The sequence below is a fragment of the Monodon monoceros genome, unplaced genomic scaffold, assembly GCF_005190385.1.
Source record: "Monodon monoceros isolate NGI ecotype Baffin Bay Population unplaced genomic scaffold, NGI_Narwhal_1 Super_Scaffold_13, whole genome shotgun sequence".
NCBI classification, from domain to species: domain Eukaryota; kingdom Metazoa; phylum Chordata; class Mammalia; order Artiodactyla; family Monodontidae; genus Monodon; species Monodon monoceros.
Genome location: NW_021703769.1, coordinates 58217330 through 58243298, shown reverse-complemented (window position 1 = coordinate 58243298; position 25969 = coordinate 58217330). Strand labels below are relative to the sequence as shown.

General features: G+C 38.0%; 1 protein-coding gene across 1 annotated transcript in view; it reads left to right on the top strand.

The window, feature by feature from the left end:
• GSPT1 (G1 to S phase transition 1) overlaps positions 1-24764 on the top strand; it is a 31982-nt gene extending 7218 nt beyond the window's left edge. Inside the window, exons 2-15 of the mRNA XM_029220050.1 lie at positions 6395-6439; positions 6558-6599; positions 7577-7804; positions 9260-9293; positions 10938-11015; positions 12113-12293; positions 13225-13379; positions 13561-13701; positions 14732-14825; positions 15664-15744; positions 20738-20911; positions 21738-21827; positions 21980-22148; positions 24275-24764. Coding sequence (XP_029075883.1) covers positions 6395-6439; positions 6558-6599; positions 7577-7804; positions 9260-9293; positions 10938-11015; positions 12113-12293; positions 13225-13379; positions 13561-13701; positions 14732-14825; positions 15664-15744; positions 20738-20911; positions 21738-21827; positions 21980-22148; positions 24275-24327 — 1565 coding nt within the window. The 3' untranslated portion in view covers positions 24328-24764. The remainder of the gene's footprint in view (positions 1-6394; positions 6440-6557; positions 6600-7576; positions 7805-9259; positions 9294-10937; positions 11016-12112; positions 12294-13224; positions 13380-13560; positions 13702-14731; positions 14826-15663; positions 15745-20737; positions 20912-21737; positions 21828-21979; positions 22149-24274) is intronic.
• Positions 24765-25969: the final 1205 nt, after the last annotated feature.

The following is a 25969-nucleotide window of genomic DNA, read 5'->3' as shown; positions in this document are numbered from 1 at the left end:
AACTGGGCCTATGAGTTTGTGCACTATGGCACCGTCTCTATGTTCTTTCTCAGTAGTAGCTGGGTGACATTGTCATAAGTAGGCAATGCTCTAATTTAAAGTAATATTTTGAAATTACTTCTTCATACATTTTAGGAAATCATACTTTAAACAGCTCTGTTCACCACTGTCTGTAACATTGTGTGTTTTTATTTTTAGAGTGTTAGGTAGTTAAGGCAAAACCAGGGACTCTTGTATATGTTCTGTGGGCTTTTCTTTCTGATGTCTGCCTTTACTATTTAACAGTGTTGTCTGTGGGAGAAAAATGCCTCAACGTGCAGTTTTGGTAAGACTATATGGTCACCTGTGTGCTAGAGAATTTTAGTTTTTTATTCAAGCTGTACTTTAACATCTCTTGGATATTGTTTCTCTAGCTCCTTTCTTAGAAAATTGGCACATATAAAATTGTTTTTACTCTACTGAACCCTAACGGAAACTGCTTGAATTAATTCAGTAAAAATTAACTGTATATTTATTCTATACAGTACACTGTGCCAACCTGTGGAGATTACAAGAGTAGAGACAAAAAAGCCTCCATATTCCAGAAAACCAGTCATTCTGGCAGTCCATAATCTCCTAGGGAACAAGAACTAAGCTATGTGTGTAGGTGGATCTATAATTGAAAGAAGGGTCATATCCTAGAGGAGTTCAGAAGAGAGCTCATTAGCCCTTCGGGGTGGTGGGGTGGACCGGGAATGGGATAGAAGTGGAAAACCAGATAAGGCAAGTTCCTACCGCAATTGAGGAGACTACTCCTTCAGAGGAACTAGAACTGTGTACATGTGGCTATTTAATTTTAAAATTAAATAAAATCTAAAATTCAGTTCCTCGGTCACAGTAGCTACCTTGCAAGTGCTTTAATAGCCACATGTGGCTAGTGACTATCATCACAGCACAGATATAGCACATTTCCACCATTGTAGAAACTCGTATTGGACAGAATTGTCACACTGTTTCTCACTTCCATGCAGTGTAGGACACTTGTGACTTCTGTGACAACGCTGAAGTTTTTGTTTTTTTTCTTTAATGAACACACCATTTAGCTAACAGGCGTAAGATATTTTAGTTAGGATGGCTATTTTAAATATCTGTATTCAGTGTGTAAAGAGGATTAGAGATTGGTTTTATATCTAAAGCAATGCAGATTTAAATTGCTTATTTATGAAATATATGGATTAAGCACTTTTCAAGAATTGGCCATACGTTTGGGGCTTCCCTGGTGGCGCAGTGGTTGAGAGTCCGCCTGCCGATGCAGGGGACACAGGTTCGTGCCCCGGTCCGGGAAGATCCCACATGCTGCCGAGCGGCTAGGCCCGTGAGCCATGGCTGCTGAGCCTGCGCGTCCGGAGCCTGATCTCCGCAATGGGAGAGGCCACAACAGTGAGAGGCCCACGTATCGCAAAAAAAAAAAAAAAAAAAAAGGCCATACGTTTGTGTTTAAAACATGTAGCCAGAATTAAAACATGGTTTTCATTACCTGACACATGTATGTTCTTGACTAACCTGTGCTGTACTGTGAACTGGCAAAATAGGAGTCTCCATGTTGAAGTCCTTTGATCCATGATCAAATCTTTAAAAACTTTTTTATATTCTTTAAAAAAAATCGAGCTGAAATCCGTATAACATAAAATTAACCATTTTAAAGTGAACAATTCAGTGGCATTCAGTACATTCAGTGTTGTAAAAACCATCACCTCTGTCTAGTTTTTTTTCTAATATATATATTTATTTTATTTATTTTTGGCTGCGTTGGGTCTTTGTTGCTTCGCGCAGGCTTTCTCTAGTTGCGGCGAGCGGGGGCTACTCTTCGTTGCAGTGTGTGGGCTTCTCACTGCGGTGGCTTCTCTTGCTGTGGAGCATGGGCTCTAGGCCCATGGGCTTCAGCAGTTGTGGCACATGGGCTCAGTAGTTGTGGCTCACGGGCTCTAGAGCGCAGGCTCCATAATTGTGGCGCATGGGCTTAGTTGCTCCGTGGCATGTGGGATCTTCCTGGACCAGGGCTCGAACCCGTGTCCCCTGCGTTGACAGGTGGATTCTTAACCACTGCGCTACCAGGGAAGTCCCCACCTCTGTCTAGTTTAAAAATATTTTCATCACCCCAAAAGGAAACCTGTACCCATTAAGCAGTTACTTCCCATTCCCCTTTCCTTCCAGCTTCTGGCAACCACCAATCTGCTTTCTGCCTCTCTGGATTTACCTATTCTGAATATTTCTTGTAAGTGGAATGGTATAACGTGACCTTTTGTGACTGGCTTATTTCACCATGATCAAATTTAACTAGCAATTTTAAGACCCAGATTATCATCTGTGTTAAACCACAGTCAGTACTGTTGCCCGACTGTTTTTTGGTAAAATCTTTTCTTGTTTTAAAAATTGTGGTGATAATTTTACCACAGTTACTTCTCTTTTTAACTTAGGGTGTGGCAGTTTTATTCACTCATACACTCTGATAACTTTCCTACTTAATTAGAATTATTCCTTTGAACACTTGATAAGGTTATGTTTCTGAACATGGAGATACCATTGGAAAATATGAAACCATAATTTCATTCCTTGGGAGGTTTACTTCTCTTTCACTAACAGATATGAACCATGCAGGACTTGAGAAATCAAGCACTAATAGTCACCTGTTTGCTAACCATAAACAAATGACTTTGGGCCTAGTAGAATTCTAAGTCCAGGATCAATAGTAGCCAGTAAATCTGGATGTGATACGCATTTTGAGTAAGACCAGAGTAGAATGAACAAGAAGGGGTTGCGTGTGTGTGTGTGTGTGTGTGTGTGTGTGTGTGTGTGTGTGTAGACTGGCTACAACTATACTGAGAAGCTTAAATTTAGGGAACATCTTATTATTATATCTGTGATTTTTCTGGTTCATTATTCCAAAAACATCTATTACTTTGCAGATGTCTCTAGCATTGCCATTAAGTTTATAATGTTATCCGTGGTCTGAATGCATGGAAAGCTTTTTTCCACTATGGGAAAACTATGGTCAACTTCTTATTTGGGGCCCCTTTAATAATACCATGAGGTGTATATTAAGCATTTAATTGCTTTTGGTACTTGACTCTGTAAGCTTTATAAACTTAAAACAAACATACTATAAAGGTTAAGATATTTTGAAAAACCGTGAACAGATTTTGCATTATGCATCCATGGGGGTGATTTCATGACTGATGTCACTGTCATGAGAAGTTCCTTACAGCCTAATGCACGTATTGTATACTTGTAAATTTAAGAGTTGGTTCTAGAACTAGGTGATCAGGTGTATGTACTACTTCATTGCTCACTTGCAGTTTGGGTCATCTTAATAAGTGACAGGAGAGTCCACCATACCAGTTATCTCAGTCTTTTCCTGCCTTAAAATATTTGTACATCATCACTTACTCTGTTTACTTTTTCTTTTTTTTTTTTTTTTGCGGTACGCGGGCCTCTCACTGTTGTGGCCTCTCCTGTTGCGGAGCACAGGCTCCGGACGCGCTGGCTCAGGGGCCATGGCTCACAGGCCCAGCCGCTCCATGGCATGTGGGATCTTCCCGGACCAGGGCACGAACCCGTGTCCCGAACCCGTGCCCCCTGCGTCAGCAGGCGGACTCTCAACCACTGCACCACCAGGGAAGCCCTCGGTTTACTTTTTCTGAGTGATTTTCAACAGGGGCTGTCTGAGGAAGGGCAAGATGGCACTTACATAACTTGGAAAAGCCCAGTTGAGTCTGATACGTTAGATAGTAGTTATCTATTTCATAGGGTCTTCAGGGGAATTAAATGAGACAGCAGTTAGCACATAAGGGCTCAATAAAAATTAACTGGAGTTAGGGTAATTTGCCACCAACTTCACCCCCATCTCCAGCACTGTATGGATTGGTGAGTGCTTCTTATCCTTGTCTAGCCCATAATAGACACTCAATACATGTTAGCTGATAGAATTGAATTGATACTCAGTCATGTTTGTAGGTGGAGACTCATATTTGTTGAATATCTACTAGGTGCCACAAGTTATTTAATTGATACTATACAAATGTATTCTCTCATTTAATCTTGTCTGGCAGATGGCATGCCATTTCCATGATTCCAGTGAAATAATTGTATCTCATAATTTATAAATGACAAGCCAGGATTTAAAGCCAGGAGTCAGCTCAGTTCTGCCCTCTTGCTACTACCCTGTGCCACCTCCTCCATCCCTAGGGTGGTATGTGAACTTGATTCATTTATAGCACTGCCTGGCTTTCTCTGAAAATTGAGTAGTTTTTCCTTATCTTACCTATAAACTTTTTAAATAGGAAAACAAAATAAGTATATTACGTCTGAAGTACAATTCCTGTTACCTTCCAAACTGAGTTCAAAGGATTTTTCCCCCCAGTTTCTGTTAAAATACCCTGCTTAACCACATAAGTTGGGGTCATCTTAGACTTTTCATACTTCCTTTCTTCCTACTCCTGTCAGATACTGCTCCCATTATCTTTGCACTTAACACCTCCTCTAATTGTACTGCTTATTTGTCCTGATGGCATACTTTTTATAAGTAGTGTTTTTGGTCTTTCTGCCTTGTAGTCTTTACCTCTCTGGTTCATCTATGCACTACCATAGAATGATCCTCCTAAGTAACACTTGGCTGGTATGTCACTTCTTTCCTCAAAAAATTGGTTGCCCTTTACCTTTCAGGGATAGGAATTACATTTTTTTTTTTTTCTTCTTTTTTGGCCATGCCGTGCTGGCTTGCAAAATCCCAGTTCCCTGACCAGGGATTGAACCCAGGGCCATGGCAGTGAAAACCTGGAATCCTAACTACTAGACCACCAGGGAACTCCCAGGAATTACTTTCTTCAGCACTTCATGTTATTGAAGATTGGGCCCAAAATTTTGTTGACTTATGGGTGTTAATACTTTCTGGGCAATGATTTTATTTTTTTCACACAAATCAACAATGTATTTCAGTTATTTTAGATCTAATAAAATTGCAGCTGTAGAATTCCAGATTCTATTCCATAATACAATAATATTAGTGTTGATTTTATTTTTAAGAATTTATTTTTTTGTTAGTTTCTGCTTTATAACAGAGTGAATCAGCTGTACGTATACATATATCCCCATATCTCCTCCCTCTTGCATCTCCCTCCCACCCTCCCTATCCCACCCCTCTAGGTGGTCACAAAGCACCGAGCTGATCTCCCTGTGCTATGCGGCTGCTTCCCACTAGCTATCAGTTTTACATTTGGTAGAGTATATATGTCCATGCCACTCTCTCACTTAGTCCCAGCTTACCCTTCCCCCTCCCTGTGTCCTCTGAGCAATGATTTTAAATGTGAGTTTTGCAGGTTATTCTTTATTGGTGTGCAGGATTTATGTGACTTCAAATTCTTTGATGTCTTTGTGCATCTTGTGTATTGTTGTTTTTTTTTTTTTTTTTTTTTTTTTGGCGGTACGCAGGCCTCTCACTGTTGTGGCCTCTCCCTTTGCGGAGCACAGGCTCCGGACGCGCAGGCTCAGCGGCCATGGTTCACGGGCCCAGCCGCTCTGTGGCATGTGGGATCTTCCCGGACCGGGGCATGAACCCGCGTCCCCCGCATCGGCAGGTGGACTCTCAACCACTGCGCCACCAGGGAAGCCCTTGTGTATTCTTTAAAGCAAGAGTACTTAGATATTGGAGTATCATTTAGGTTTATCAGATATAAAAAATAAACTTATGTATTGGGGTATTAGAGTATATTTCACATACATCTCTTCCAGTGATGTCATAAGATTTGCAGTATGACACTTGTGGAAACTGGATTGTTGCTTGACCTTAGAATTCTAATATATGACAAAACTGGCATCATTGTAGTCACTTTTTATGAGATGTTGTAAGGGCCTATATGCATTTCAGAGACTATATGAATGTCCTTTTAATTTTATTGGTATTGAATAGAATTTATTCAAGGATCTTGATAATACATATGATTATAGAATCTTAAAAAGGACTGATCATTGCCTTCTTGGGCTAGAGCTACCAAGGGAGAATCTAGAGAAGTAATGTGTATTTGTTGAGCAGAATCTTACTTATTTGATCTGTGCTGGGCTGCAGATTACTTTTATAATATCTGTAAAGGAAAAGTTTATGAAGCAAATTCAGAGAATAAACATGGTTTTGTGAATACATTTTAGTTACTGAAAATGTTTTAAAATTGGCTGTGATGGGTAGATTTTTTAGTAAGTTAAACAGAGGCTTCTAATTTTAAAGCCTAAATTAGTTGCCATTGTTCTGAATTATTGAGGGTTTTGTTTTGTTATTGAACTTCTATTTTTCCTGTATTTTAAAAGGTATGTAAAATGGATGTATAGGTCTCAATTTTTAATAGAAGTTATTTCTATTAAACAGCACCTGTGGAACCTTCTCAAGAGGAACAGTCATTGTTGTGTGAAGGTAATTTTCTATGATGTGACTCTTTGAACATCTAATTCAGAAAACATTAAGTTGTCTGTGGTGTGTAAAGCTAGATACTATTTTGTAAATATATATTATATCTCAATTTCTTGTCTAGGTTCAAATTCAGCTGTTAGCATGGAACTTTCAGAAGCTGTTGGTAAGAAAATTTCTGACCATATTAATACAGTAATATGAAACTCTTTCACTCTCAAGATTTAAGGTACAAATGTAAGTGTTATGCTTATTATAATGCCTACATTTAAAACTGAATCTTTGCTGTTAGGATTTAGAAAACAGAACTAATTGGGCATTAATACTGCCATGATTAATTAATTAATTAATTTATTTATTTATTTAATTTTTGCGGTACGCGGGCCTCTCACTGTTGCGGTCTCTTCCATTGCGGAGCACAGGCTCCGGACGCGCAGGCTCAGCGGCCATGGCTCACGGGCCCAGCCGCTACTGGGGCATATGGGATCTTCCCGGACCGGGACACGAACCCGTGTCCCCTGCATCGGCAGGCGGACTCTCAACCACTGCGCCACCAGGGAAGCCCCATGATAAATTTATTGATGGCAAATATAAAAGAATCGAATGGAGGAAATGCAGAAGTCAGTTTGAATAGTTGTACTTGATCCATTTACTTTGTGAAAATTTTCTTCTTTTTTGTAATGTTCTTACCCTTAAGGGTTTCATATTCCCAAGGTGATTAATAACGTCGATATCAAAGTTCTGTTACTTGAAGAGGAAAAAGAAAAGATCTAAATCTTTTCACACTTTTTTTATTCTGATTTGGAACTTCCCCTTTCTTCTACTGTCAGGACATCTTGACGATGGAATAACTGGGCTGTTAGGAATGTTGGATCTGCTGTTCATGTTTTGTTTGTCCTTATGAAGATGAAGCTACGTTAAAATAGTCTCTTCTAGTCTCTGAGTCAGAGCTCTGATGTCAGCAGTGAGGAGGCTAGCTTGTCCGTTTCTGTTGTGAAAGAGATTTTCTTGCTTGTGTGTCACTAGAGGTTAGGAAATGGAACTGAATATGTTAAGTTCTATTTGTTATTTGAAAGCGTCTGTGTTTTAAAGTACAGATGATAAACGTTTTTCAGAATACTAAGCTAAAATGTCTTATTTCAGTAGAAAACGGGGAGACAGAAATGTCCCCAGAAGAATCATGGGAGCACAAAGAAGAAATAAGTGAAGCAGAGCCAGGGGGTGGTTCTTTGGGAGATGGAAGGCCCACAGAGGAAAGTGCCCAGGAAATGATGGAGGAGGAAGAGGAAATACCAAAACCTAAATCTGTGGTTGCACCACCAGGTGCTCCTAAGAAAGAACACGTAAATGTAGTATTCATTGGGCATGTAGGTAAGTTGTACTCATAGCAGTGATAAGAAATGACCAAAGTTATTGGGTACATCAAACATAGAACATCTTATTTAGCTACTTGGAAGTGTTTCATAAAACTGAACTAAATTAATCTAAAATGTCCTGATTTTTTTTTTTTTTTGGTGTTACACGGGCCTCTCACTGTTGCGGCCTCTCCCGTTGTGGAGCACAGGCTCCGGATGCACAGGCTTAGCGGCCATGGCTCACGGGCCCAGCCGCTTCGCGGCATGTGGGATCTTCCCGGACCAGGGCACGAACCCGAGTCCCCTGCATCGGGAGGCAGACTCTCAACCACTACGCCACCAAGGGAAGCCCTAAAATGTCTTGATTTTTAACTCAATAGATTTTTTTTTTTTTGCGGTATGCGGGCCTCTCACTGCTGTGGCCTCTCCCGTTACGGAGCACAGGCTCCAGACGCGCAGGCTCAGCGGCCATGGCTCATGGGCCCAGCCGTTCTGCGGCATGTGGGATCTTCCCAGACCGGGGCACGAACCTGTGTCCCCTGCATCGGCAGGCGGACTCTCAACCACTGCGCCACCAGGGAAGCCCTCAATAGATTTTTTTTTTAGCTGGCAAGACATTGCCAGTGCTTTATTTTTGAAGGTTGTGATGGCATCGAAGCTGGAAGAAAATAAGCTTCAGTATATTTGTATGTAATGAGTAACTGGTCTATAGACCACTGATGATGGCTCAACATATTACGACATCTGTTAATTAATATAGAAAATGTACCTATATTTTTTGTGTGAACTCCAGTTGATTTTGCGGTATTAACTTTACTAGGTAGTTTAATTTTGTGTGTGCAAAAAATGAATAATTTGGAGTAACTTCTGGATGTTGTCAGCTTGCTGGTTTAGCACACAAAACAAAACCCTATTTCATTTATTCAGATATTCTCTGCCAATCTCACTTGTCAGAGAGAAGTGAGAAGAAAATAAGGGAATTATGTGCCCCTTTTTCTTCCCTTTATCTTATCTCTGCCTTGCCCTGACGATACACCGTTCTACTTTTTTTTAGTAGCAAGAACTCCTTTGAAATTTGTAAAGGAACATCTATACTGGCTAAAAGTGAAAAAGCAGACTACCTAAATGTAGTTCATGGGTCTTTGGCTACTTTTGTTCTCCTTCGAGGCTCCTCTTGGGTAATTCATATTCTGTTGCTGCTGCAGAAGGTCAAGGAGCAATCTGTTAAAGTCTTTCTTTCTTTATCAGTAAAGTAGCGCTAAGTCACTGCAGAGCTGCAGGGGGTCTTAGCTTCAAAGGGAGAAGGTGACTAACCAGAGCTTATGACCCAAATTTCTATCATTGCAGTTGCTTTTGCAAGCTGTAATTATGATGTTAAACCACTTTAGTTGTATTCCTATATAGTGATGGTGTTTTGTTTTGTTTTTATTACACCTGTGGTTTGCCTATTGTTGATGATGTTACTTTTTAGATGCTGGCAAGTCAACCATTGGAGGACAAATAATGTAAGTATATTTTTTGTTAAATATCTTAAGACTCTCATGGAACATTAAATGTATTTCTAATAGCTGTCTTTTAGATTTGTGTATAAAAATATAGAACCCTAGATTATAAGAAATCTTAGTGTGCTTTAAATATGATTTTCATGGGAATAATGAATCTGGGGAACTGGTTTTTCCTCATTCATCAACTCCTTGAATATATGTGGATTTAATCAGACAGTCTGGCTAACATGCTGAATAGTTTTTTTTATCACACATATAGAAGGTATCTAAGTATGAAAATGCCATGGTTGACTTTTAGTGATATGTTCTAGAATTGAAAAATAATTAAAATGTCTTTTTAATCTCTCCTAAATTAGACTCATTTCTTTAAACTGTGTCATCAGAGGATCCAGAGGGCATATCTTCATTGTCTTGCCTTGTTAAGTAATCTTAATCAGTAATCTTGCCAATTACTTTTGAAAATTTCCACAACAGACCCTAAAGCAGGCCGTTACACAGGAATCCTTATTACCTAAGGCTCTGTGGAAGGAAGTGACAGGCCCAGTTGATGCTGTGTTTTAGGAGAGTGTATATTTTTTGCTTATGGGCTGGAATTTTCATTGGCATTTCACCAAGATTCTATACCAAAATGGTTAGAAGTATGCACTGTAGATGACTCTGCAGAGAACAACACATAGAGACTAAAGCTAAGAACAGGATTTGATTTGGATTGAGTCAAGGGAAGCAGTTAGGTATTACTAAAGAATTATTTAAAAATTTATAATCTCATTTTGACTAATATTTTTAAAATATTAAATATTGAAATGTATTAGTAAGATATAATTGCTTGGACAACAGTTGGAATTATTTTCTTTTATACAGTATTTACATTTGCTTTTTTAAACTTTTATTCTGAAATAATTTTAGACTTAACAGAAAGGTTGCAAAAACAGTACAGAGTTGCTATACAACTAATTTTACCATATTAAATAACCATAGTACAATCATCACAACTAGGGAGTTAACACTGGCACAATACTGTTTACTAAACTACAGATCTTAACTTGAATTTTACCAGGTTTTCCACCAGTGTCGTTTTTTTCTGTTCTGGAGTTCCACATTGCATTTAATTGTTACGTCTCCTTAGTCTCCTCCAACTTGTGACATTTTCTCAGTCTTGTCTTTCATGACCATCATAATTTGAAGAGTGTTATTTGGTTATTTTATGAGATGTTCCTCAATTTGGGTTTGACTGATGTTAACAATTAGATTGAGGGTATGCATTTTGGATAAGAATGTCACAGAAGGTATGTTGTGCTCTTAACAGAGCATCCTATCAGGGCGCACAAAATAGCAGTATTCAGTATGTTTTATTTATTACTGGTGATAATAGCCATGACTACTTAGTTAAGGTGTTGTCTGCCAGAATTCTCCACTGGAAAGTTATTTTTTTCCCCATTATCTTGGGGGAAGTAATTTGAGACTGTAAATATCTTTTCCACTGAAACGTTAATTCAACATCTACCCCAGTGGTACTTGTACTTTAAAGTAGCTTTTTGTGGAGTTCAAATTCCCCTCAAAAGAGGTTTAAAGGCTTCCTCACTTCACAACTGAATAATTTGCGAGTAACTAAATGTTGTTTCTCTTTTCTTTCAACATCTTCAGGTATTTGACTGGAATGGTTGACAAGAGGACACTTGAGAAATATGAAAGAGAAGCTAAAGAAAAAAACAGAGAAACTTGGTAAACTTTTATGACACTATAAATTACTTTTAAGGAAACTCTGCCTACTTAATGCTTTTGTAGTCTACTAAGATGTAAGTTCATGAGGTCTAAAATGGTGTCATAACAAAGGAAAAGTTTCCCTTCCCCTCATACTACCTAGTAGATCAGTTCCTGATGACTTCATAACTTTACCCAGAGAAAATCTGGAAATATCCAAACATCCAGGATAATAATAGGAGGCTTGTGGGATAAATTATAAAATATCTATTTAATTAAGTCATTACCTGGCCACTAAAATTTCATTTATAGAATTTATAGGAACCAGGAATAGAACTGATGTTACAGTGGAATTTGGGGAGAAAGCAGGTAACATAATAGTACTTTAGGGTATGATCATTATGTGAATAATGAAAAAAGAATAGACGGAATTATTGACAGTGGTTGCCTTTGCATGGTGAGAGAAAGGGTCAGCTTTTTTTTCTTCTTTCTAACCTTATTTAAGTTAACAAGCTTTATCTAAATAGGACATTGATGGTCTTTTTTTTTTTTTTAATTGTATTTCTGTGTTAAGGGAAAAAATCCTAATCAGTATAACACTAAAAAATGGATTACTTACTATGAAATACAGATGATGTCATCTAAATTAACACCTACTGTTAGAGATGGTTTAAATTTATATAAGTAATTCTTATATAGCGAAGAAATGTCAAAATAATTTTTAGCAAGTAACCATTGCTCCCAAATGGTGGATTAGTGGCCTTTACTTTTGAAAGATACCCTTAGACAGCCTTATTTGTATTATACTTTGTGCTAGATGATTTTTAAAATGAAATATAAAGGAACTTATTATTACTTAACTCATGGTGATATTGGCATTGGTACTAAATAATCTTTCTTTATCAGCTTGTTCTCATACATAATGTTTGCTTATAGAATATATAATTGACACTGGATATATATAAAAGCACTGAGTGTTTGAGTCACAAGAATACAAGTTTTAGTCATTTAATTTTTATTTCTACCCAGTCTTGTTCATGATTTAAATGTTGGTAGAAGAATGTTTTTAAAACTTTCATGTACTTACCAGTATTATTCTTATTTTAAAATTATTTCAGGTACTTATCTTGGGCCTTAGACACAAATCAGGAAGAACGAGACAAGGGTAAAACAGTAGAAGTGGGTCGTGCCTATTTTGAAACAGAAAAGAAGCATTTTACAATTCTAGATGCCCCTGGCCACAAGAGTTTTGTCCCAAATATGATTGGTGGTGCTTCTCAAGCAGATTTGGCTGTACTGGTAAGGGAAGACATTTCCAATTCATCTGTGTATTTGTTAACAGCCCAACTTAAAATGTAAACTTTTTTTTTTTTTTTGGCTGCGTTGGGCCTTCGTTGCTGCATGCAGGCTTTCTCTAGTTGCGGTGCGTGGGCTTCTCACTGCAGTGGCTTCTCTTGTTGAGGAGCACGGGCTCTAGGTACATGGGCTCAGTAGTTGTGGCTCGCGGGCTCTAGAGAGCAGGCTCAGTAGTTGTGGCACACAGGCTTAGTTGCTCCATGGCATGTGGGATCTTCCCGGACCAGGGCTTGAACCTGTGTCCCCTGCATTGGCAGGCGGATTCTTAACCACTGCGCCACCAGGGAAATCCTAAAATGTAAACATTTGAATTTACCTTCTAAAAGCTAGAATTTAGGTTACAGTGAACTATAATATATACATAGTCACAATTTTCACTTCTGTCTCTCTAATCTGCCCAATAAATCTTCATAATTTGATTTACTCATGAAAATGTTCCAGTTTTTCTCTGCCCTTTATTACCTCTTACTGTGCCAGAAATTAGTGTCCACTGACTGCCAAGCCTAATCCATTTTGTAGTCAATAAATGTACTGTGGGTACAAAACTGAGTAAGAAATTATCCGTTTTAAGGTCTTCAGTCATTTTGCAATTTTTTTTTGGCGGGGGGTGGTCAGTGTACTAGCACTAAATCACATACATAGAATTTTAAAATATAAAAAGGCATACTAGATTTTGGAAAATTGGGAATCAAGAAACATTTACCAAAATCTTAAAGCATTTAGACATTGTGATGTTCAAAAGTATGTATGTTATAACTAATTTACTTATATTTTCTTGGAAGAAGCTTCTAATAAAACTGAAAGGAAAGATGTTTTATTGCTAGAAGAGTGTACCTGAATGTGTAAGAATAAACTGTTTAATTTCTTGGAATAGGTAATCTCTGCCAGGAAAGGAGAGTTCGAAACTGGATTTGAAAAAGGAGGACAGACGAGAGAACATGCAATGTTGGCAAAGACAGCAGGTGTAAAACACTTAATTGTGCTTATTAATAAGATGGATGATCCAACAGTAAATTGGAGCAATGAGAGGTAAGTTTGGATGTCTTACTGTTGTTTTTTTTTTTTATAGACATGTTAGTGGAATAAAGGATGGTTTTGTTACTGTATGCTTTTTTTCCCCTGGGGTTTTTCTAAACCTTAATTTGTGTAGTGTTGAAACTAGAGTTCAGTTGCTTTACATTATAATTGAGTTATTTATAAATATTAATAGATATGAAGAATGTAAAGAGAAACTAGTGCCGTTTTTGAAAAAAGTTGGCTTCAATCCCAAAAAGGACATTCACTTCATGCCCTGCTCAGGACTGACTGGAGCAAATCTTAAAGAGCAATCAGATTTCTGTCCTTGGTACATGTAAGTAACCTTTTTAAAAGTTTGTGTCTTAGTAAGTAATTTAAGAAAATATTGACTGTAACCTTGGCATTAAAAATACCATGACCTTTGTCTTTTAATTGGGTTGTCTTTTTGTTATTGAGTTGTTAAGGGTACTTCACTCACCTGATAGAAGTCCCTTATCAGATATGCGATTTACAAGTATTTTCTCCTATTCTGTGGGCTGTCTTTTTACTTTCTTGATGGTGTCCTTTGAAGCACAAAAGGTCTTAATTTTGATGAAGTCCAGTTTATTTTTTTTCTTAATTGTGCTTTTGGTGTCATGCCTAGGGAAGTGTTGCCTAATCCGGTCATAAAGAGTTAGCCCTGTTATTTTCATTTAAGCCTATTGAAGCTCTTAGGGGAGTGTTTCATTTTGGATTTTTTGTAAGGTAAAGTCTTGATTACTTTAGCTTTATATGAGTGTTTAAATTGGGAAGTGTGAGTCTTTGAATTTTTTTCCCCAAAATTATTTTGGCTGTTCTGGGTCCCTTGAATTTCCATATGAATATTAGGATCAGCTCATCAATTTCTGCCAAAAGGCAGCTGGGATTTTACTAAGGATTTCATTGAATTTGTAGATCGGTTTGGGGGGAGCATTGCGATCTTGGCAATATTAAGCCTCCCAATCCATATACTGTAGTTTTAAAGGGGAAACTATTAATATTTTATAGAATCCTGATTTCAGAGCTGGAAAACTCCATAAAAATTAAGTAATAGAGTGGAGTCATTTTATTACATGTGGGCTATTTGCCATAAAATACTTTTCTCAATTTTAATAAAATAAGTTTATGGGGAAGTTGTTTCATTATATTGAGCTATTTTGTTTTTTTTTAAATTTTTCTGAGGAATAAGCGAAATGAACTGGATAATAAAAAGGTTGAATGAGAAGACTACATGGGTAGAATGGAAATATTGTTATAACCACTTTTTTTGGTATAAAGTTAGAGTCATGTAATTTCTTAAAACTTTAACATTTATGTTGACTCTCTTTAATGGATATTGTTCTCAGTGGATTACCATTTATTCCATATCTGGATAATTTGCCAAACTTCAGTAGATCAGTTGATGGACCAATCAGGCTGCCAATTGTGGATAAGTACAAGGTACCCAAAATGTTCAAGAACTTGGGTTTTATGGGAGGTGATAAATTGTTTTGTTTTAAATTATGAAATAACTTTAACAACATAACATAGATGTCTCTTTTTTAATGGTTATATATTATTCAGTGATATAGATAGACCATAATTTAATCAACAAACTTAGTTTATTTCAGCTATTTTCCAGTGAGCCAATGATCAGTTTTAGAGAGAGACTCCTATAAGTAAAACTGCTGGAAGGGTTTGTGTATTAACGTTGATGGATACTGACAAACAGCCTTCCAGAATACAGTGCTAACTTACATGACCACCAGCAAGCAGTATATGAGTGCTAGTTTTCCCATAGCCTCACCAACCAGCTGGATGTTAATCTTTAAAAAAATAAGCTTCACTATTTTTAACTAGGTTTTTAAGTATTGCACTACCAATATGTAATATTTTGCCCTTCTCAAAGACTTCATTCTTTGATTAGCTTCATGTTAAATTTCTTGAACAAGTATTTTTCCAATTTTATAAAAGAGAGAAAAGTCTCAGATATTTTTGAGAGAACCTGAATTTGAACAAATAATTCAGATCTTCAAACAAAATTCTGCCCTGTCTCCTGCAGTGTGCTTTCTTTTTAAATCCTAAGCCTCCTGTTTTTTAGTATTATAATTATACATATGCTTATGACACAGATATAGAGTATTTACCTGTGTTTGAGATTAATCCTAAGCATTCTACCACTTGAGCTAAAGATTTTCTTTTATGAGTAAGCCCTGCAAGATTTCACTTTGGGTTGTTGAACTGCTGTAGAGTAGTAATAGAAGTCTGACATTTGGTTTTTCATTTTAAATTTAAACAGGATATGGGCACTGTGGTCCTGGGAAAGCTAGAATCAGGATCTATTTGTAAAGGTCAGCAGCTTGTTATGATGCCAAACAAGGTAAGAATTAGTAATGCTCTTGCTCATTTAAATTTTCTCTTGAAAATATTAGCAAGGAGCCAGAACTTTTCAGTCTTAGGGATTTCATTAAAAGAAACAACTTTTTAAATCCAGGATTATGTTTTATTAATGTCAAGTACAAAATTTAATCAAGAATATGTGATGTTATTTATTGACAGATGGAGAAGGGACAGTATTAGCTCCATGTTAGAGTTAAAAGGTGCACCATCTGGCTTCCCTGGTGGTGCAGTGGTTGAGAGTCCGCCTGCTGATGCAGGGGACACGGGTTCGTGCCCCGGTCTGGGAAGATCCCACATGCCGCGGAGCGGCTGGGCCCGTGAGCCGTGGCCGCTGAGCCTGTGCGTCCGGAGCCTGTGCTCCGCAACGGGAGAGGCCACAGCAGTGAGAGGCCCGCGTACCGCAAAGAAAAAAAAAAAAGGTTCATCATCATGAAAGCTTCAACTCCGTTTTTGTTTTTTTATTTATTTATTTTTGAATGCATTGGGTCTTCGTTGCCGCGCGCAGGGGCTACTCTTAGTTACAGTGAGCAGGCTTCTCATTGCAGTGGCTTCTCTTGTTGTGGAGCACGGGCTCTAGGCACGCGGGCTTCAGTAGTTGTAGCACGTGGGCTCAGTAGTTGTGGCGCGCGGGCTCTAGAGCACATGCTCAGTAGTTGTGGCACACAGGCTTAGTTGCTCCGCGGCATGTGGGATCTTCCTTGACCAGGGCTTGAACCCGTGTCCCCTGCATTGGCAGGCGGATTCTTAACCACTGTGCCACCAGGGGAGCCCAACTCCATTATTTTACAGGAAGTAAATAGAAATCTGAAGTGATTAAGTGACTTGCTTAAGTGACTTGCTTAAGTGATTAAACACACTGGATTAGTAAGTGAGCCAGGGATGAAAACTCAGCTTTAATCATGATATAATTAGCTTCCTTTTATTTTTTGTACATCGTTATGTTGGGTACTATAAAATAATGTGTCTAACCTATGTTCCTAATTTATTTTGGGAGAAGAGGATTTGCCTTTATCATAAATGGGTCTTTTCCTAACTCTTTCTTTCTACCTTATTGTAATTTCTTCATTATTGGAGAGGGTTTCATTAAGTAACATACAAAAATCTCAAGCTATTCCTTTGTGTTATTTCTGACTGCTCAGTTGCTAATAATTGCACATGACGTGTTACTAAGAAACTGTTACCTGTTTTCCAGAGGACTTCTCTAACAATCTAGAGGTATTAGTTATGTAGGAAAACAGGCCTGAATCATCAGAACCTCCAAATAGAGACTTTGTTAAGATTTAACTGAGAATTTCTTTCTTTCTTTTTTTTTTTTCATAAATTTATTTATTTTTGGCTGTGTTGGGTCTTCGCTGCTGCACACAGGCTTTCTCTAGTTGTGGCGAGCGGGGGCTACTCCTTGTTGCGGTGTGCAGGCTTCTCACTATGGTGGCTTCTTTTGTTGTGGAGCACGGACTCCAGGCACATGGGCTTCAGTATTTGTGGCTCGTGGGCTCTAGAGCGCAGGCTGAATAGTTGTGGCACATGGGCTTAGTTGCTCTGCGGCATGTGGGATCTTCCTGGACCAGGGCTTGAACCTGCATTGGCAGGTGGATTCTTAACCACTGTGCCACCAGGGAGGTCCCCTGAGAATTTCTTTACCATGCTTATTCCAGGCACAGTGAATTACAAAAGGTAATTGTCAATGTACTGTTTAGGTATAATTGGGGTTTTTTTTTTTGTTTTTTTTTTTTTTTTGCTGTACGCGGGCCTCTCACTGCTGTGGCCTCTCCCATTGCGGAGCACAGGCTCCGGACGCACAGGCTCAGTGGCCACGGCTGACGGGCCCAGCCACTCCGTGGCACGTGGGGTGTTCCCAGACCGGGGCACGAACCCGTGTCCCCCGCATCGGCAGGTGGACTCCCAACCACTGCGCCACCAGGGAAGCCCTACTTTGGGGTTTCTTGATGCCTTGGAGATGAGAGTATCCTATCTTTTTTCTAAGTTTCTCTGCAACTTGAAGGTCAATGATAAATGAATGGAAATAATGGTCAGTTTGAATCCTTGCTCTATTTTGTCTGTTCAGCAGTCACAGAAGTTGAGTTTGCTTGTGGAGATGGAAGCAAGGGGCTTGGGGAAGAAGAATGGGGAGTGATTGCTTAATGCGTATAGTTTTCTTTTGGGGTGATGAAGGTGTTTTGGAGCCAGATGCTGGTGATGGTTGTACACCATTGTGAACGTAGATGCCACTGAATTGTACAATGTAAAATGGTTTAAAAAGGTAAATTTTATCACAATAAAGAAAAGAAAAGTACTTATTATGGGCAAGTGAACCTAGAGCTGGGCTATAGCTAAAGGTAAAGGGCCTTAATATACTAGTTCTTGTAGAAGCTGTCACTTTATACTAATGACTAAGCAGGTCAGTGTAGCATATCTTACAGTTGTTAATCAAGCCTTAAAAACTCTGTTCACTGAGTTCACTAGTCCCCTGAGTCTCAGTGGAATAGAATGAAATGTTTTAAAAGATGTAGATGCCAGGCTATTTTACATTTAAAAATTAATAGGTAGGCACCCTACAGAATGTGGGTAAAAAATTGTATATCATAAATCTGATATGGGGTTACTATCCATAATATATCAAGAACTCCTACAACTCAACAACAAAAAGAAAACAAGCTGGGCTTCCCTGGTGGCGCAGTGGTTGAGAGTCCACCTGCCGATGCCAGGGACACGGGTTCGTGCCCCGGTCCGGGAAGATCCCACATGCAGCAGAGTGGCTAGGCCCGTGAGCCATGGCCGCTGGGCCTGCGCGTCCGGAGCCTGTGCTCCGCAATGGGAGAGGCCACAACAGTGAGAGGCCCATGTACTGCAAAAAAAAAAAAAAACAAAACAAGCTGACTAAAAAATGAGCGAAGAACTTAAATAGACATTTCTACAAAGATGTACAGTGGCCAAAAAGCACATGAAAAGATGCTTAACGTCACTAATCATTAGGAAAATGCAAATCAAAGCCACAGTGAGACCTCACACCCATCTGGACGGCTACTATCAAAAACCCCAGAAAATAACAAATGCCGGTGAGGATGTGGAGAAATTGGAACCTTTGTGCACTGTTGGCAGGAATGTAAAATTCTGCAGCTGCTGTGGAAAACATAATGGCATTTCTTCAAAAAAATTAAAAATAGAATAATCATGATCCAGCAGTTCCACATCTGGGTATATACCCTAAAGAACTGGAAGCAGACCTTGAATAACTGAGGTTCAGGGACTTCCCTGGTGGCGCAGTGGTTAATAATCCGCCTGCCAATGCAAGGGACACGGGTTCGAGCCCTGGTCCAGGAAAATCCCACATGCTGCGGAGCAACTAAGTCCGTGCACCACAACTACTGAGCCTGCGCTCTAGAGCCCGTGCACCTAGAGCCCGTGTTCCACAACAAGAAGCTCGCACACTGCAATGAAGAGTAGCCCCAACTCGCCGAAACTAGAGAAAGCCAGCGCACAGCAACAAAGATCCAACGCAACCAAAAATAAATTTTAAAAGAACTGATGTTCATAGCAGCATTATTCATAATAGCCAAAACGTGGAAGCAACCTGTAGTGTCCATTGATGGATGAATAAGCAAACAAAATGTGGTGTATACGTACAACAGAATACTACCTCAGCTTAAAAAGGAAGGAAATTCTAACATAGGCTACAACATGGATGAACCTGGAGGGCATTATACTAAGTGAAATATGCCAGACACAAAAAGATAAATCATGTATGACTCCACTTATGTGAGGTACTTAGAGTAGGTAAAATCCTTAATACCTTTCACAAACTAAGAATTTTGTTGGTCTTAATCTTAACTTTTCATAAGTATGGATTAGAGATTAGACTTGCTCTATTTTGTTCAGCTATAAAAGTCCTTATTTGGGGAGAGGAGTTAATTATGCTGGATTATTTGGGCAAAAAGTATTAAACAATACTTGTTTAGTTGTGTATGGTGGAACTGCTAGTTTCTACCCCTTTATCCCATTACTGTAAAGAATTTGCTAGCAAATATGGCTATATTACCAGTTCTTGGAATGAATTTCAACAGACAGGTATCAGTAAGGTATAAGCTGCCTTTTGGGAAAGAAAGCCATTATTTGTGTATGTGTGTGTATGGGGAAACTACTAGAGTTTAGCAAGTGACAGTTTGTAGAATTCTCGTATGGAATATAGTGATTCTGGATTCTCTACTGTATGTCCACCATCATGAGAAAGTTCATTTTTGTCTTGAAGGCTTTGTTTGTTTTCTGCCATGTGTTTTAAAAATATGAATTACCTCTAAGGGCAGAAGTGGAATAAAATGAGGGAATACTAGTGAGTATTGCTTTTAACATTTTTTTCCCCATCTATATTCTCTTTAAAAAAAAATTATTGTGGTAAAAGACATATAAATTTTACCATTTAATGACATTTAGGTACATTCACAGTTTTGTGCAGCCGTCACCACTGTCTAGTTCCAGAACATTTTCATCACCCCAAAAGGAAACTACCTATTAAACAGTCAATGTGCTTTAAAGCTTAGCTGTTCAAATAACCTTAGAAAAGTACATTCTTTGGATGTTTGGGGGATTGATAGGTAATGGAAGCTATGTCTGTTAACTCCTGGAATTTAACAATAATAAAAATTACATCCATAAAATTAAAATCCAAATTTTAGATTTAATGTTGTAATTTTGAAAAAGTAAAAAAAGACAAATGTTACTTTATACTTGTTCTATTTGGAAATTATTAGGATGTGACAGATAAATCTTCTAATTGGCAGTTTGTACTTCTAGGATATGATTTTTTTCATTAAGTTCGTGTCATACAAATGTTATAAAGTTTCACACTCAAAGAATTATTTTGGCTAATCAACAACCACAGAAAAATGTGACTTGCAAGTCTTCAGCAAACAGATAATTTTCCGTTCTATAATGCAGTGAATGTGTCAAAAAATCCCCAATCTTGGTTTCTTTTTAAGCACAACGTGGAAGTTCTTGGAATCCTTTCTGATGATGTAGAAACTGATTCTGTAGCCCCAGGTGAAAACCTCAAAATCAGACTGAAAGGAATTGAAGAGGAGGAGATTCTTCCAGGGTTCATACTTTGTGATCCTAATAATCTTTGTCATTCTGGTCGCACATTTGATGCCCAGGTAAACCAGTTGTTGTAATTATTATGATGATGTTCACTGTCTAAATGAAACTAGAATTTAAATCTCCTTTGTCCTGATTATTGGTGACATGCCATTGTGTGCAGAAGGGGAACTAAAATAGAATAAACCATATATAGAGATCACAACTGTGATGTATATCTCATACACATAAAGTCTTTAAGATGGTACAAGTACTGGGTAGGTAGTATTCTTTGTAAGTTCCCTATTTATTTCCTGTTGATAATATATATTGATACTTACATTTTGCTCAAAGTGTTTTTCACTTTAAGTAGAGAGTAGTTGCCGTGGAAGTCATGGTTTGTCTGTTCATTCAGAGCAAATAACTTTCCAGACAGAAAAACACACATAATTTCTCGATGTTATTAGCAACCTGACCTCCCCAGGACAATGAGAGTAAGTGATTGGTACAGCTCGCAGAATTTTTGAGTTCTAAGATACGATGACTAATCAAGTTAGATTTTGATGTCAGATACAAGGTTGTTAACTTTGGACCTTGGATACTGGGAAATGGATAAAACTATAAGTTCACATCTAGGAGGAAAAAACCTAGCATGTGAGCAGCAATGATTAATTCCTTGGTGGGGAGTATAGAGGAAAGCCTTCCCAGAGAAGAAAGTCTGCCTGTGTCTTTAAAGTTTGTGTGCTTGCCAAGAAGATCAGTGAGGTAAGGATATCAAAGCTCATGCTTGGAGGTAAGGCAACCTGATCTAACACAAAAATAAGTTGGTGCCCTATTGAGATTGTGAGTTACACGTTCAGTTCTTTTTTACCTAGGGATAAAGATGTGAATTTTTTTGTTTGACAGATAGTGATTATAGAGCACAAGTCCATCATCTGCCCAGGTTACAATGCGGTGCTGCATATCCATACCTGTATTGAAGAAGTCGAAATAACAGTGAGTTTTAAGATAACTGAGGTTTTTGTTTTAAGACCATTTCATCTTGATAATTTTTGATCAGCAACAGTGATGTATTCTTATTTGCACTTCTAGTATTAAAGATTCTTTTATTTGACATTATTCCAATCTCATCCTTTTTTGTTGGATAGGCCTTAATCTGCTTGGTAGACAAAAAATCAGGAGAAAAAAGTAAGACTCGACCCCGCTTTGTGAAACAAGATCAAGTATGCATTGCCCGCTTGAGAACAGCAGGAACCATCTGCCTTGAGACCTTTAAAGACTTCCCTCAGATGGGTCGTTTTACTTTAAGAGATGAGGGTAAGCCTTTAAATTGATGTCTAGTGTTATATCTAAGATGCTTAGCTTTGGTAATCTTCATCTGAGTGCAGCGCACATTGCAAGTTCATAGGAAACTTGGATACTTGTTTTATAATATATTCATATAATAAATGTTTTATGAGTTGAACAGCAGACAGACTTGACAACACATCTTAGTAGTGATGCTCTAGATGAATAATCTTAATATTTTGCAAGCAGTGGATTTTGAGAGTCATTTTATTTATTACTAAATAAGACATTTCTATGATGAAATCCTCTGTAATATGTGTGATTAAAACTCTTCTTGGGGCTTCCCTGGTGGCGCAGTGGTTGAGAGTCCGCCTGCCGATGCAGGGGACACGGGTTCATGCCCTGGTCCGGGAGGATCCCACATGCCGCGGAGTGGCTGGGCCCATGAGCCATGGCCGCGGAGCCTGCGCGTCTGGAGCCTGTGCTCCGCAACGGGAGAGGCCACAACAGTGAGAGGCCTGCATACCGCAAAAAAAAAAAAAAAAAAAAAAAAAAAACCTCATCTTGAAGGACTCTATCCTGTAGAGCAAATTTTTGCTAAGCAAGCCTCTGAGGTAGACAGCTTTTTTTATGCTCAGAAGAAATCATTTTAAAATCAAATATGATAAACATTAACCACATCGAAATGGGGGGAGATAAAAGGGGTACATAGATTGATAGTCTTAACACCTAATATTTCAGAAGTTTAATATTCATGTTCTTTTGTGTGTGTGTCCATTTCTGCCTACCTGAGTGGATTGGAACAGCTGTAATTTTCTTATCTCACAGCCATGAAACTCTGGTATTATGGAAACAAAATGACATTTCTCTATAGATTATTATATTAACTTAGATAACTTTTAAGACTATGGAAAACTTTACATAAAACTTCATGGCTGGGCTTCCCTGGTGGCACAGTGGTTGGGAGTCCGCCTGCCGATGCAGGGGACGCGGGTTCGTGCCCCGGTTCGGGAGGATCCCACATGCCGCGGAGCGGCTGGGCCCGTGAGCCATGGCCGCTGAGCCTGCGCGTCCGGAGCCTGTGCTCCGCAATGGGAGAGGCCACCGCAGTGAGAGGCCCGCGTACCGCAAAAAAAAAAAAAAAAAAAACTTCATGGCTCACTTGAAATATAGAATAGTCAGTTCACATATTAGTTCCAGTTTCATTCAGCAGTAACTTTACTGTATATCTACTGCATGGCAGGAGCCATGCCAAGCACTGGGAATATGATGAATATGGTCCCTGAGCCTTATTTTGGAGAAATCTGTATAAAGGTGGTATCCATTTGAAGTCATTATCTTAAAACTCTTCTTGGTGAAACTGGTTACTGGGTTTGTCCCATTAATATAACAAAACGAGAATTTTAGTTACCTGATAAAATCAGGCAGAAGAAATTAATGTAGCAAGAATCTTTAACCCCAGAATTTTTTTTCTTTCTAAAGAGTAGTTGGCTTTTAGGTTTTTCACAAGATCTACATGGGTTTTGTATCTCTTATAATAGGACTGAGAGCCCTGTTTAACAGCTTTTAATAATTTACATACCATGAAATTGACCTGTTTTAAGTATACAATTCAGTGAATTATATGTTTACAGAGTTGTACAGTCATCCCCGCATTCTAATTTTATAACATCTAGAACATCTAAAAAGGAACCCTAATACCTGTTTACAAAGTCACCACCTATTCCCACCCCTAGCCTTAGGCAACCATAAATCTACTTTTTCTCTCTGTTTGCCTTTTTTGGGACACGACATAGAAAATAGAATCATATAGTTTGTGGCATTTAGTGTCTAGTTTATTTTACTCAGCATGTTTTTGAGCTTCAGTCATGTTGTGGCTTGTACTGTATGTAATTCATTCCTTTTTATTGCCAAATAGTATTCCATTGTACGGATATCCACATTTTACTTCTCCAAGCATAGATTTTTGAAAGAAAATCATATCTTCAGTTCCCCTCCATTAATCAGAAATCATGTCTTTGATGGTAAAGCCAGTTAATTAGTCATTTACATTGTAAAATAATGATTTAAAATATGATTTAAAATAATAAATTTTAATATCTTACATAGCCTTGCTGTTAACTACTGAAAAGGTTTTTTAAAAATTTCATTTCTAGGTAAGACCATTGCAATTGGAAAAGTTCTGAAACTGGTTCCAGAGAAAGACTAAGCATTTTCTTGATGACCCTGCACAATACTGTGAGGAAAACTGACTGCAAAAGCCTACTTCACACCGCCTATTCTTATTTTCTGCCCATTGACAAACCTCTCCCCATGTTTTGCAAAGACAAAAATTCACAGCAAAAGTCCACATTATGTCAGCTTTCTCATATTGAGAGCTCTGCTATGCCACTGTTGAATTTTTCCCAAGATTTTTTTCTTCCCCTCTCAAACTCTGCTTCCTTGGACAGATTTGGCAATAGCTTTGTAAGTGATGTGGACATAATTGCCTACAATAATGAAAACCTACCAGGAATTTTTCAATTTTTCATTTCCCTTAGGCATACTTAGTCTTTTTTTCCCCCAGGCAGATCATTCTGAGTGTGCGAGTGTGTGTGCACATGTTACAAAGACAACTACCATGTTAATAAAATATTCAATTTGAAACCCTTTTCGGTATTTGAATTGCTTTTGAATAATGTTTTTTATCTGGATGTAACACTGTTGCATTAGCTTTTTAACTTTACCAAGTAATTGAGTACATTTTATCACTTGGACTTTTCTAAACTTTCCTTATCCACTACTTTAAATGAGGCATTTACAAACAATGTTCAAGTTTGTATTAAAAGAAAGAATTAGTTTGACCCCATTCTTTTGATGGTTAATGCATACATACAATATCTTTATGCAACTGTGACACTGCTTTATTAGGTCTACCAGTTTCTGCCAATTTATATTTTAACATGATTTCTTAAACACAGTAAGTGGTTTTAAAATACAAGAAGAGCATACTGTAGTTTTTATAAGTATAAAGCATAATAAAATTGTACCCCTACAAAAAATTCCATTAACTTGTTAAATTAATGGAATTTACAATAAAGACAGCATGTTGAGACGTGGCAGAAATGCCTCCTTTAGTATTTATAAGAGCTGCATGCATCTAATATGAAAACTGTATCAACTGCAAGTGCCAGTTCTACAAATTACTCAGTTTATTGTTTGCATTAGTAATTTTAAAGGCTGGATGATTCTTGCTGATTAAAGCTAAATCTCATCCAGCAACTAAATGAACATATTTTTAGAACCATCAGAATCTGCACAGACTAAAGTTAACAGTGATAAATAGAATCAAGCACAGTGTAAGTTTTTCTCAATTTTTCGAAATTGACTGTTTTCTTTAAATTTGCTAAATTACGATTTGGATGAACCGCAATGCAGCATTGTGGATTTTAGGTCAAAGGCTGACTTTCTGTTAAAACTGTGTCACAACTTTGAAATTTTTTAATGAGAATAAATGGGAAATGGAGGGGACACTTTCTGGGTTTATTGGATGCCCCCTTTATCAAAGACTTGGCCTCTTTTAGACTGGTTTATCTCTAAATAAGATACTTTGTAATTGTGTATTTAATGACATGTCCCTTCCATGTAATCATCTGCCTCAGAAAAGAAAAGCCTAGTCAGACTGTATTTCCAGTCACAAAACATAAAAATTAATCTAATCCTGTTTTCTTAACTGTAAAATTCCCATTCATTTCATGAATGAGGCCACATCTTATGGACAGAGCATAGTTACTGTCCTCCAGCATCCTATAACTATACTCATGGCTATTAAAACTGCATGAAATTTAAATAAAATTTATTATGTCTGCAAA